Raw genomic sequence first — 15,070 nt, 5'->3', positions numbered from 1 at the left:
TCTCTAGCCTGTTAGACATATATTTCTACCTGTCTCTTTCTGTTTACCTATATATATATATATATATATATATATATATATATATATCTTTATACACATATTATGGTAAGTTAATCTATGCACTTTGTAGCTGGACATTATGACATAACCATGATGACTACATTTTATACGCCCTTTTAGTTTTTCATCTGGTTGCACCAGATCAGTTTCTAGAACACAGAGAATTTGGTTTCACAAAACCTATTGGTCACACAACAGACCCTAGACCTCATTCTTTTATTGATTTCTTGGAACAAAGACTGATCTGAAGTCATACAGGTGTCACTGTACTCACAGAGTACCCCAGACTAGGTCCTAACAATAGTGGGACCCTGAGAGATAAATACCTGAGATAGAGAGAAATATAATAGCTGGCCATAATTATTTTCAGCTTGCTGGCTTCTTAGTTTTAGTATGTTGTATTATTAAATGCGGATTAGTTTTTAAGCTGTCTGAGAGAATCTGGCTGTGGGGAACAGTTCTGATGTACAGCCCTGTAAACTGGAGTTAACAACTCTGACACTTGTAGAGTGTACATTTTGTGTCCTGTGCTTGCACAGAGTGTTGTGTAATCAAACCATTAGAATGCGAATGAAGCATTTTGGTTTCCTTAAAGACTTAGACTGTGACGATCATGTCATTAGCTAAGATTGTTAACGTAACTGGAATTTTTGTATTTCAAAGATAGACAAAAAGTGTAAATTACATTTGATGAAATCCAGATAATCAAAAAAAGAGGTACCTGATATACGGTACATCATGGGTATTATATTCTATGTGTGTGGTACATGACAAGTCAGCTTTATTTGGGTTTTACACAGATAACCTCCTAATAACTTAAGTCAGTGTTCAAGTGAAGTTAAGCTGGACAAAAGCCCCAGAGAGAAAGAGTGCCCTGCCCCCCTCCCTTTGTTTGTGCAAGAAATGGCACATGTTTCATTGATTTTAGCCCATTTGAGCGATTTTCTCTCTCCCATTGTCCAGGGTGAGTTAATGCCTGTGTACTGAATGCACGAGAGAGCTGTATAGGTAGTTGTGTCTTTGTATTCATAAGGTCGAGTTTTGAGTTAAATACTTGTTTGCTCGAACTACAGTATACCTGTTTTCTCATCTGTGGAGGTTACAGGGAGGGGAAAATTTTTATTATTCTGTCACCTAAATCCCTGTTGTACCCATATCATAAGCCAGATGTCATTAGTGTTATTACACCCTCTGAATTAAATATGCATCAGGAATTTCTTTCTTGTCCTTTGGATGAAGATTAAGAAAAATATTCTAAAATGAAGGGGAATTACTGACCAAAGAAGAATGTTCCATGTTGAGTGTTATTTAAAAAAAAGATGTACACAACTTTTGATGTACCGGTATTTTTCTTATGGAGCTTGTTCTTAACCCTCAATGTTTTTTGCTTTCTTCCCTGTCACTGATGTGATAAAGTTGTGATCATTCCAACATCATGAGGAACATAGTGGGAAAAATATGTGATCCTTTGATGTCAAGAAGTGTGACTCGGCACGCGGCGATCGCAAACTACGACTCTGTTTCAGACTCTATTCATTGACCCTTTGGAATATATCCCCCCTCTGTGGGACAGGATAGCCACTGCACTTGTTGGAGTTATAAAGTGATGAGGATTATGTAACATGGCTTCTCGGAAACTGAACCGCGGATTTGGGAGTCCACAAGGCTTTACAGGACTGCGAAATGCTGAGATAGCCAGCACGATCAGAAAACTTGCAGGTGAGTGGTGATAATTATATCATTCACTTCATTATGTTATTGCTAACATGGCAGGAGGTGTTATGTTAGACAGTGGCACCCGATGACGGACACCAGTAGTTTGAAAAGAGATCCAAGCGTGACTTGATATGATAGTGTTTCTGTGACCAGACCAATTGTTTTATGAAACATTTTTTTTTTTTTGGTTGTCTATTTTCTGCCATATGTGCCAAGGTGTGTATTTTATGGTCCCAATGTTTAATTTCTTATATTGTACAATGTGTTCATATATATTATGTTGGTAAGGTGCAGATTTTACCACTTGGTTTCATACTTAAATGTATGAATGAGAGTAATTGATGTGTACATGATGTGTACACCCTCGTATGCCTTGCATTTTAGTCTTATGTTACTGAGAGTGTAAATCATGTAGGCTAATGATTCAAATTGCAGTTACAGAACATGAGTTTTTGATCAGTGTAGTTACTACATTATTGTTTGTGCTGTTTTTAAATCTGCCATCATATAACTGACAGCATAATAACCTCCATTTTTTCTGGGGGGGGGGGGTTGTCAGGCTAATATATTTGCTATTACAAAACTAGGACTGTGAATTTGAATGTAGTCATGGATTTTGAGTTTGTTACATGATTCTTAAAAATTGGAACCTATTGTTGAGGTTTTGGTTCAAGGGTAAGCAGTACTTTCTGAGACAATGTATGTAATATATGTCTGATTGTGTGAATGTGTGTTACAGTTGATTGGTTCTCTAAAAGAACAAGGAACTTTGATAGCAAGTTCTTCACTTGTTATTATCAGGTTTACAACTGAAGTTCTTACCATTAATGCATAAACAGAATTTAGAATTATATTTTCATATGTAGCATTGGCTGATTGCTTGCCAATAAATTGCTACATTGAAAGATGTGATCATGTTAGGATTTTGGTTTTACATCAAGGATATAAAAGCAGAAGTCCAATATCATATACTTGTTCCATATCAGGGAAGTTACAGTAGCTCATGTTTCAAACACTTAGATTTGAAGCTAGTATTTTTTGTTTTCATTCACTCGAATTTCAAACAGTGAGTTTGAGTTTACTGCTGCAAAAGATGTTGGTTTAAAGGGACTATACAGTACTGGTTGAGGTAGGGATTCATGTTCTGAACATTCCTAAGTGAGATAATGAAAAGCCTCTTATGAAATATGAAAGAGCATGTAATTTTAAGAAGAATTCAACATTTATTTGATGAAAATTAGTTTTCAAATGGCTGAGATATCCAAAAAAGTGCTAATAATAAAAGGCGACATGCCCCAACTTTATTAGTATCTCTTTGTTTCACTTTGTTTTTGGATATCTCAGCCATTTCAAAACCGATTTTCATCGAATAAACTTTTGATACCCCTTAGAACTGCATGCTCTTTGACATCTCATAGAGTGGTTTCTGAATATCTCACAAAACGTTAAAAGCTAAATCTTCACCTCGACCAGAACTGTACACACCCTTTAATTTCATTATTTATATTGAAAGATATATTTTCCTGTTAAGAATAATTGAATTATTTTGTGCGTAGTTACTATCAGTTCTATTATACATAAAGTTCCCCAACTTTGGTTGCAAATACTATCTTTGTAGAGGAAGGGGAAAAAAAACAGAAGCCACACTTTTGAGGACCAGAACAGGAACAACTACAATGTATAACATACCTAACTGGTGTCATGAACCATGATCAGCAAAAACTAAGCACAAACCACACACACAATGTGCCTTGCAGTAGGTGTAACACTTATCTTGAGTGACAAGAAAAACAAACACTAAAGCTATACCACATAAATCCTGCGCTATAAACTGCATTTTTTTTTCTTGTTCTGTTTTCACCTTGCTTGTGTGAAATGTGGACACCCAAATGAGTTCTCACAGTATAATCGCTTTATGAGTTCTTGATCGCAGACACGATCTTGCCAATTTGAATGGAGAAGCAGACGGGGGATATTTGTTTCTCACTGATGCATTACGTCTATTGTGATGTACGTCGGTATTGATCCAGACAGCCTTTTTAAGGATCATACACCTATTTCTAATTTGGTTGTGGATCTGTTCAACTGTGAACCCGTGTGTAAGCCTGCAACTTCACATCCTTGTGGGACTGGCCTGCCTCATCATCTGTGTAGGCCTACTACTACTACTTTTGTCTCAATTCAATGTTTGCACTGCATGTGGCTTTAGACTTGGCCATTTTTTTTTTTTTTTTTTTTTTTTTGCCAACAGCAACCCTGTGACTTAGTACATATTCCACTTTGTGGAACATCTGCAGGATGAACTTGGACAGACAAGAACAGAATAACAGTTTCAAGTTCAAGGTCAAGGGTAACAGGATAACAGTACTTGAATTGCAACAGCATATGAAAGAAAGTACCACAAAGTACAATTGTAGGTATGTCTGTGACTAATGTGCACTTTGTGTAGTTAGGCCTATCTAAAACTCAATACAAGGTGATCATAAAGATAATTTCCAAATACGTTGTGTTAGTAAGTACAGTTCAAAGAACAGTTCATGTGAATTTTTATGGGGTTTACCTTATAGGCCGAGAATTTATGTTACAACAATATTCCAATTTCCATCAGTTATATTACAATAACATTCTGTATCATAGTATAATAAGTGAAAGAGTTACTGACTGAACTTTGTTTCAGCTTGTTTTACCCCCTTCCATTGCAGTGCAAATAAAAAAAAAGGGGGGGGGGAGGGAGGAGGAAGAATACTAAGAAGACTTTTATCACTATTTACTTTAAAATGTTACTACTACTTAGAGCCATTTGCCATTCCCTTGGTAACCTAGCAACTTGTTACTTGTGATAATCTCTAACTTCAGCTCCTCTGAAGCTCTGCAAGGAAGAATCAACTTATTGGGTCCAAATATGGGTGTATCATTCCTCTGCTGTCATTAATGGAAGAGATACATGGGGATAGAGAGAGAGAAAGGTCAATGAAGTACTAGTAAATCACTGTGTGAGGGAGGTCGTGTAAGGTCACAAGCAATCACTGTCCTTACAGCAAAGAATGCAAGAATACCAGCTGGACCCTGCAGGTTTTGGCCTTCACTTGTCTTGTATAATACATATAGCCTGGTCTACATCAGATAGACAACTTACTGCTCTGTCAAGATCAACAATTTTGTTTTGCCAGGTCTATTTTATTTGATTTTACTGTGGCAAGCTGCACTGAAAAAAAAAAGAAAAAGAAAAAAAGTTTGTAAAGTTCTTGTGTGATATTGCCATTGACTTGTTTGACATACCATGGCATTACCACTGGGACAGTGATAGGCTTTTGTATCAAGAAAGTATGTCAGTGTGTGAAAATCAATAGCTGTGGATGTGTGAGGCTGTGCAATGTGAAATGCATGGTTTGAATCAATGATTTTTTTTTTTTTTTTTTTACTCAGAAATTTTAGGTGTATTATTGGTTAGATACTGCATGATCTATCATAGATGATGGAAGGAAAAAAAATATAACTGATATTACACAGGTTTTGACAGGAAGTAGTGATGAAATGTGTAGACACTGGTTCCTTTCAGGAATGACATCACAATGTACTGAATTGTGGAATGTTTTAAGACATGTGTTCTTTGTTTGTTTGCTTCTTTTTTTGTGTGTCTGACATTTGCAAAGTCAACTTAATGTAAAAAAAAAAAATAATAATGTCATCCTTGATACAAATGCACTGTAGACATAGGGCCTACATAGTCCCCAGGTTGGGAAATCCCTAATCTTTTCTATACAGAAAAGGGATAATTCTTGATATATTTCACTCTGTAACCGTGGTTTTCAGTAGCAGAATTGACAACTAAAGAAACTGTCTTTTAAAGTTCCAATTTGGGCAATACTATACTCATTGAATAAATCATGTATGCAGTACCACGGTACTTTAGTTGTGTTTGTGTTGACCCAAACAGTAAATAAAAAAAAAAAGACAAAAAATGACAGCGCATTTGTACTCAAGAATGCAAATCTCTAAATTTAATTGCTTCAGTTTGCTATGTCCTCATACTTTTGTGGTAAAATGATCCTTGAACATTTTCTCAAAGTTGAGTTGTATCAGCTCATCACTCGTAACATTTTCTGATTTATCTGATCTCTTGCAGAATAGACATGCCATATTATAAGAATGTTTAATGTCAGGGCAATAAATGATATGGAGGTGGCATTCCAAAAAGCAATATGAATTCTGATGGAAGGTACCTCCTGGAATCTGACAATTGACTTTTCAGCAAGTCGAAATTGATTTTCAGCTCAAATTTCACCTCCCCTTCCTCCTTCCTGTACTGTCAATAGATGAAACCCACAGGCTGTGGAATCACTCAGTGTTGCGATGAAATTATGTACAAGTCCCTGTGGGAATAGGACCCTGTTCATAACATAAAGATTAGAGTCCTCTCTCTATGGTCACAGCCCATGCACTGTTCCTGCTCTGAAGAGGCCAAGTGTTACTGGATGCCATGGCCACATAAGATGACCTCCAGATTTAAAGAACACATGTTAACTGGACCATGCCTCCATGTGATGTGCTGTGTATTAAGTCATCAGGATCATTATTAGACTACTGATGGCAGACATCCAAGCAGTGATGATAATATGATTGAGAGCTTCAGGAGTATGTATGGCATTATTATCTTTTTCGGTCTTGTTACAGTTCTCGTTCCTGATCCTGCAATAATGCTGCTCCTATTTTGTAGTCATGAATGGGGTCTCAAACCCACCTTCCTCCCACCCTCTGCCTTGAATCTTGAAACCTCATCTTAATGCTGAGGTATCACTATCATCCAATAGACATGGTTGATCCCCTGCACCTTTGTGGGATACCAGAGAGCAACATGGCATCCAGAATTAGGGAGGCAGAGACAACCTGCTACATACCTGGATTGAATATATTTGACCTTGTAAGGTCAGCTTTGCATCCGTGCCATGGTTCCCTCTCTTCTGAGTATCATTTCTTTGGTTTGATGATGTTTTTGTTTGTTTCTGAGATGGAGGAGGGTTTGATTTACTTATTTGGTATGTCATCTTCTCTGCCTCATTTCTATCAGTATCAAAATGTGTTTTTGCATAATGTACAAATCTTACTTGCCTTTTAAAAAAAAAAGTAATATTATTCCATACTGTAAAACTAGAACCATTCTCAGCATGAAACTTTCATGAATTGCAGCCGACGGCCTTTTCTGTGGCATGTAATTTTGCAAATTGCCACTGACATTTAATGCATTGTGTAGACCAAAGCAAAAAAACTTTGCATACATTCTACTTTTGCCATATCTTGCCTCCCTGTGATATCAATGAAAGTTTCATGCATGTGAACATTTCTGGTTTTACAGTACTTTTACTAAAATACATTATTGATAGATTCATCGCTTTGCGGAAACTGACTGTTTGCAGAGTGAACTGAATATAGTTATTGCCTGAATATATTTCAATTCATATAGATATGATGATAATGGGAGAAAATTTCCTTCCTACTTTGATATCTGTGATGCTATATTCCATGAGGTTGCCATCACTATTCATGTATTCATAATTCAATCATTGCTGATGCAGTAAAGTATTAGGCACTATGTCACTTTGTATGACATTATGTAATAAAGGGAGAGAGAAAGAGAGAGTGTGTGTGTTGTGTGTAATGAGAAAAATAGAGAAATAATGGATCATATTCATTAGCGATCGTGTATTTCTCCCAAGATAGGGGGTTACATCACAATGGCTTCAGTGGTGTGGACACACATCAAGCCTCGAGTGCTTTGCAAACTGGTAATTGGTTCTCTAAATTTGAAATGTGGAACCGCTTCCACGGGCAATCACCAAAATCAATATCGCTCGCCACGCTCCTGACGTTTGTCGTTTACAAACGAGAGCCTTCCATTGGCTCCATCATCTTTGCCTGCGTCTTTGGTCACAGTGTACCTCAGCTGCATGCCAATATGTGTGTATGATATGCTATTGATATCGTAGTCATAAAGGAAATTTAGAGTCCATACAATTTTATTGTGTTATGAAAAAAATTCCGTAATGATCATCAAATTGATTTGTTCAAATTCTCTTTGAATAATAAATCTTTATTCAAACAAATTTCGTTGTATCATTAGAGAAGATTGAATTAAATCTTCAGTTGTGATATTAGTTGATGAAATATGGACAGCTGCATGAAATACTGTATACACCAAATATTTCATGATGTGTGTTTAAGTTTGTGGACATTGCAGGTCATCCAATATTTGCAATATTGACCACTTATAAAGATATTGCCTCCTGTAACACAATGTATGTATTACATCATCTCCAAGATAGGAAATAATTTTTTTTTTTTTCTATCAAAAAGCTATACATTACTTCTTTTGTCATTCCATCAATGTGGATCTGGATCAGAATTCAACCACTCGTGAAAGTGTCCTACAAGTCCCAATTTACAAAATACTATACTTAATATATGGCTTACTCCTACAGGAGCATGAAGATGAACACAAACCAGGGTCAAGAGTGAATGCCACATGTTTTAAATTTATTTAGTATGACAAACTATGACATACAATTTACCTCGGTTCGTCCGCATTTCCCCATCCCTTGATGTCTTCAAGAAGAATCTTAAGACTTTCCTTTTTGATGCCAATCTGTAACTGAATGTTGTTGTAAAGTGCTGTGAAACCAGTCATTGACTGTGTAAGGGCGCTATATAAGTGATCTGATTGATTGATTGATGATACAATGAAAACTCTACAATCTGTGACATACGATCAAAATAGAATGACGAGCTTTCAAAGTTTTGGCAGTGTCATGTAAAATGAAATGATATGATGGACTCTGATCAAATAATGGGCTCTCATGCCTTAAAAGAAATGCTCAGATTCATTCAATAAAATGTTAAATATTGTTTTATTCTGTCTCTTCTTTGTCCATTTATGGGATAGATAGTAAGCTGAAATCTGTTGAGTTCTCACAGTGTTTTTAGGTTTGTCTTTATTCATAGAATCTTCAACTCTACAAGAGAATAATTTGTCACATTTTCAAAGAATATTTCATTCCATCCATCTCCTTTAATCTGTCAAGCCCCGTCTATACAGAATTCAAAGGTAATTTAATAATCTCCTCCTCCCAGTGGTATCATTATAAACTCTCAGCTCTCTTGTGGTAAATTTAGGGCACAGGTTCAGTCAGTCCACCCAGCACACACTAGACTCTGTTCACACACAATAGTTATCAGTTTTTAGATTGCAATGCTTAGATCATCAGACCCTGTTCACATACAATAATAATCAGCTTTTGGATTACAATGCATGGCAACCCCCTCCCCCACCTAGTTCAGTTGCAAGTGAAACAATTCATAACTTTACATAATTCGTACTTTCATAATTTTGTTACTGTAAGTTCCTAAAGAGCTCAACAGAACATGACCCTGGGCACCTCACTTTGTAGGCCTACCTAGTGTGGCAAGTTTCATCACATGATTTGATTTAAAAAGAAAAAATGTTCCCATATTATATCCCATTTACACACACTGTGCAAGGAAAATTATATCAAGGATTCTTTTTCCTATCAAAGTGGTCTGATTAGGATTGTGAAGCAGATCACAATGTTTAATTTTTTATTGTGTGCACACTTTAAGAATTTTTTGTGTATCATGTTGATGAGGTTAATTTTGATTTAAATGTGAATGGACCAGGTGATAGAGAGACAGAGCAGTACGCAAGCTGCTTTGAAAATATTTGTAGAGGATTGACCAAACCCAAGCCCTACAATATTTGTACAATCATTAATCATGTTCCTCCCATTTAGTACTTATAAATCTTTCATATGTGGCAACATTAATATGAAGAAGCATTAATTTGCAATTGCTGTATAAGGGTGTATGAAAACAGAATAGAATTCCTCTGCACTTGAGTAAATGTATGCTGCTCCCTGCCACATAGCAATAAATATAATGTACAGGTATGTATTATTGAATGATTTATAAACTTCCCATGCTTAGCTTCAATAAATCAATCATGGTATGACTGTCTACAGCTTTGTTATATTCTGGCAGATACTTGTGGTAGCTGCGAGAGGCCTAAATGTTTTATTTTGTTCAGAATAGTGAGCGTTCAGACAGGAACAACTGTTCATGTGAGAATGCGTCATGCAAACGTGTCACAAAGCGGGTCTGAGTTCACCCTACCAATGAATAGACAGCTAAACCAGTATGCCTCCAGCTAGCGACTTCTTAAAGGCCTAGATCTACCTACTCTGTCTGAAGTTGCATGCACACTTTTTTTTAATGAAAGTTTCATGGGTGTTTATAATTCATCTGTATTCAAGTCACAGCTATAAGTTGTGTACCACTACAGTCCAATGTCACCTTGAGTGTACTCTTTGAGAACTGAAATATTTTTTGTCAAATTTAACAAATTGCATTCATAATAAATCATCCATATCAAGTCCATTGTTGTTTCGCTTTAGGCTTGTCTTTGATGGGAAGTCTTCCATAGGAAAACTTCATAATACCAACAATTTCTGATGTGTACAACCTGTATATTACTTGCAAAATATAAAAACTTCATTTAAAGCATGTTTTACAGTTTTCTTCTGTGCAGTTATTGAAGTAATATCCTCAAAATTGAATAAACAATTCAACTGGCTCCCCATGAGAATGAAGGTCTGTAATTCAATTATGTGCAAATAAAAAGTCTTGATAATGAATTATTGTGTGGGCTGGTCTAGATATGTTGACTCTGTCAATTTAATATCAGTCAAACTATCTCTCCCTTCAAGGTGCAAGAATGTACACAAATGGTGTGCAAATTTCAAGGTCTCACGACTCTGCCTCCCGTCAAGGCTCTTGTCAAATATTTGCTCAAACACATTATTAAGCAGCTACAGTACCTGAAAAAAAAATGATCAATACTTCATCCACAGGTGTAAATAGAGTGGGTATCTATACACATAATACAGTAGCACTTTTTCACAGATACATTGTGCTGTATGAGAACAAGTGTTGATGGCTGTGTTGAAGTATCAGGCATAAAGCTAAATAAGAGCATGGTGCTGTATCACTTCTGTGACAAATATACTGAAAAAAAAAGTCACTTGTTCAAAAGAATCTGCTACCAATATTTAATTTGAAAGGATGATAAGTGTACAGTGCGTGTTTGGCATATCATGCACAATGTCTTTCTGTACATGAGTGATGATTTACTGTAAAAATGAAATGGTAAATCAACATTCTAAATATTGTCACTCCTCCAACATTTTGTGAAATGATGAATCTAACACTCTAAAATGATGAACTACCATTTCAGAAATAGTAAACCCAACATTATGAGTGTTAAATTCAATGTTTACAAAAAGTTTGGAGGAGTGACAACATCTAAAATGTTGATTTACCATATAATTTTTGAGAGTGTTTGATAAATAGGAATCACAGGTATTATTGTCTTTATCTATCCTGAACTTTTCATGTCACATAGACCTATAAATACCATTAGTGTATACAAAATGGATCATATTCATATATATTACACCAAGCAGACTACAGGAAACGTTTAAATATAAACATTCAGACTATTCCGACTGTGTGTGTTGTGTTGTTTTCAAAGGAGATCACAGCCCTGATACTGATATACCTCCTGCTTTGTATATCATTGTAATCCAGACAGTAATGACTTGTGGAAGGAATGGACGCTTGGTGGTGATGTATGTTTCTATTGGTGTCGACACGTTCAGCAGCCGTGCACGATGTACACAAAAGAAGCACACAGCGAGGGCATGGGCTGGGAGAAGACATTTATGAATGCATTGTGTGAGCACCTTTTGTTTGGCAGCAAATAATCCATACTCCAGATACATGATTAAGCCTCCTGTAGGACCCCCCCCCCCCCTCCATTGATATACCCTGATATGCTAAATACTGATATGCTATACAGTTTCATTGCCTGTGGTTATTACAGGGTTCAACCTAGGAGTAAGGAGGTACTACCTCCTTGGTTCAACCACCAATAGGTTCAGTGTAATCAGATATCTAACCCTGATGGTGAAAAGCCAGAAATTCCTACATTTTCAGTGTTATTTTGACTCTGGACATTGATTCAACCCAAGAATAGAACTGTTTTAGACTGTTCATGAACGGTGGATTCTTAATACAAGTAGGACATGATATGTAAACCTACTCCACTATAGTGATATGTTTGTTTGCGTGCTTTGGTCCAATTAAGGATTGCACATCTGTCCTTTTTTGGAGTCATCTTATCATAATTTATATTCTCTCACATATTCAAGGGAAAGTTGTAGGCAAAAGGAGGCGAGGGAGACCAATAACAACTATAAACTGAAAGCATTAAGAAATAAACAGGACTTTGTTGCCTGCATGGCTGCATCCTATTGGGCAACAAAATAGGAAAGATTGACATGAGCTCTTCCATGTTACAGCAGAACATATTTGTGCCAACTGAAACAATGATGACGGTGATGACTGATGATGATGATGATGATGATGATGATGATGACATTCTCTCTGTAGCAAGACTCGAGAGATGTCACTCTAGTGCAGATTGTGTGTAAGTTATGAAGGAAGATCTTTTTTGATCCTTGGAGAGAGAAGAAGGGAAAATAGCTACAGCAAGACACAAATTGTCACCTTGAGACTGACATAATGTATACAAATTTCATGGACAAGTAGACATACTGACACATCTATAGAAAGATACATGGGTGGCCAGCCAGACAGATATGTAAGCAAATAGACAGAATGAGAGAGAGAGAGAGAGAGAGAGAGAGAGAGAGAGAGAATGGGGGGGGGGGAGGGGAATGAGGGGAGTGAGGAAAAGAGGGAGAGAGAGAGAGGGAGAGAGATAGAAGGGAGCATGGTAGTGGGGGAGATTCACAGAAGATATTATCTACTGCTATGCAATTAGTATGCTTCTAGGAGTTGTATTCGTGTAATTAAAACTTTTTTGTTTTAATTGAAATTATGTATTGGTGGCAAATGTGCAAATTAGCCTAGGTGATAATTATAACCCTGTGTATTGACATTCCCTTTTGAATGCAGATACACCTCCTTTTTGTTTGATAACTTTGAAGTGCATATACAAATTCCACTTTTCAAACCCTCAAGGGAATCTCTCAAAATCTTTTCCTATAGTGCAGATTAGCATGAAAGTATCTGTCAAAGTTTTTGATCATGTCAATTCTGGTTGGACTACAACAAATTTTGGGCACACTTCTTAATTAAGTCATATGCTTTTCTTTGTGTGCTGTAGGATTAGTTTATTTGTCATGATGTAGGATAAAGGAAATGATATCATGTGTATGTGACTGCAAAGAGAAACAAGAGGATGAGATTGATTTGAACTCATTGATCAAATTTAAAATGCCTAAAATACAGATATGACTTGCAAGATTCAAATGCAAGAATCATGCCACCAGGTATACTAACATAAATGGACTGCTATCAACTGAAGAAGAGTTCTTCATCAAATTGCCATGGGCTATGAATCAAATACAAAATACTTGAATCAAATGCTATTGTCTGCCTGTGTGATATTACTGTATTCTTCAAGAGCGATTTCAACATACTCTTGGTCACTTTTCATTAAGGTATGTACTGTAAGTTACAAAATTTCCACCACGGCAACAAGAGCTGAAGTGCTGACTGTTGATTGTCTTCTGTTTACCTGTTGCCATAGAAACTTCAAGTCTTGCAAACTATTGATTGTTTCAAGTCATTTGCTCAGTGGGGTCTAGGGTTTTTATGAGTTAGGTATCCATTTACTAAGATATCTGATATCATTGGTAAGAAGTATTACTGGTAGACCTCAACTTCTCATATATTTTGCTTTAACATAAATTAGTGCATGTGTTCATATGTCTCCGTCACGATAATCATTCCATGCACCTGTCATATGTGTAAATGTGTCGTAAAGGAAATGCTGGTATGGACTGTAATGTTTAAGGATATAAGCAATTAGATGCACATAATGATGATGTATAATGTAACACACTGTCAATGATGGCGGGGAAAAGATGGAGGGAGGGAGAGAGAGAAGAGAAACAGAGAGAGAGAGAGAGAGATGGGTATATGGGGCGAGGGGAAGGGGAGCAACCTTGAACTGCTCGATTTGTGAAAACTGATATGATATCCAGTGTAAATCAGTTCTGTCATTAATTAGGTGAGTGAAAATTGCCTTTGAATTAACATTTAAGCACCAATTTGTAATTTATCAAGAGATGGATGTAATGGGACGGAAAAAAACTATGATTGATGATTTTGTAATATTTGTGTTTATTTAATGAACTGTCTCTGTTGAGAGTGTTTTTGTGTTTTAAAGAATGTGTACATTGTCAAATTAGAAATAAGAGAAACAAAAATAGTTTGCAATGGTTATGTGTAACTTGAAAAACGAAGGTTGTATTTCAGATACTAGTATCAGGGACTGGTCCAGGAATTCCGTAAAGGGGAGGGGCCTTTGCAAAATTAAAGGGGGCACATGTACCCCCCCCCCCATTTTTTCTTTTTATTTCTTTTGTTTTAACCAAAAATAAAGAGGGGGTGCGCGCCCGGTGCGCCCCCCTCTTGATCCGCCACTGAGTATGCATAGGCAGAAGAAGTAAAAAATTAGGCGATATACTAGTATTATGTTCAGTGCATAATTCTCCTGCTATGCTGTAAATGTAAAAAAAAAGACCAACTTCAAACTTTACAAAGAGACTGATTTCCTTTTTCTGGGATGATAGTCTGTGATAAATCTATAGCACAAACAAGAGGAAAATGTTGCATTTGGGAGGTTTAATCTGTCTTTTCTCTCAAATCATATGCCAAGACCTAGGCAAGCAACATTTAGTCACTGCATTGATATTTCCCATGGGACACCGTTGTAGTTTAATACCACACTGATATTCAAATAGCCACGATAATTTCCCTAATATTTGTTCAAACTGCTCTTTGATCTATCACTCTTGTCAAATGGTTGCTATTTGCAATAACATTCTCCACTGGGTGCTTTCCCCTCACCCAACAATGATGGGTCATAAACTTGACTGGAGTGCGGGAGATTGGGGGGGGGGGGGGGTAGAAAGATGGCGATGACCTAATGTGTTGTTGGTTGCATCTCAGAAGATGACATTTAAGATTCCCCACAGCTTGCAAGCTGTGTGTGCACTGTCCCTTGCATACTATATCAATACCATCAGTTGCATGGTCAGTAATGTGTTTCCAATATCAGGCACATCTCCTATCTGCTGTACAACGGTAAGGAATGATAATAACCAAAGCCATGAAGATTTCATTGACAGGACAA

General features: G+C 36.6%; 1 protein-coding gene across 1 annotated transcript in view; it reads left to right on the top strand.

The window, feature by feature from the left end:
- Positions 1–15,070, top strand: part of LOC139739448 (nesprin-1-like) — a 104,835-nt gene that overhangs the window by 2,928 nt on the left and 86,837 nt on the right. The window contains exon 2 of the mRNA XM_071650061.1: positions 1,477–1,779. Coding sequence (XP_071506162.1) covers positions 1,683–1,779 — 97 coding nt within the window. The 5' untranslated portion in view covers positions 1,477–1,682. The remainder of the gene's footprint in view (positions 1–1,476; positions 1,780–15,070) is intronic.

The sequence above is a fragment of the Diadema antillarum genome, unplaced genomic scaffold (genome assembly GCF_040938485.1).
Source record: "Diadema antillarum isolate AM-2024a unplaced genomic scaffold, OU_Dant_1.0 scf00000029, whole genome shotgun sequence".
NCBI classification, from domain to species: domain Eukaryota; kingdom Metazoa; phylum Echinodermata; class Echinoidea; order Diadematoida; family Diadematidae; genus Diadema; species Diadema antillarum.
This window is presented reverse-complemented; position numbering and strand designations above follow the sequence as displayed.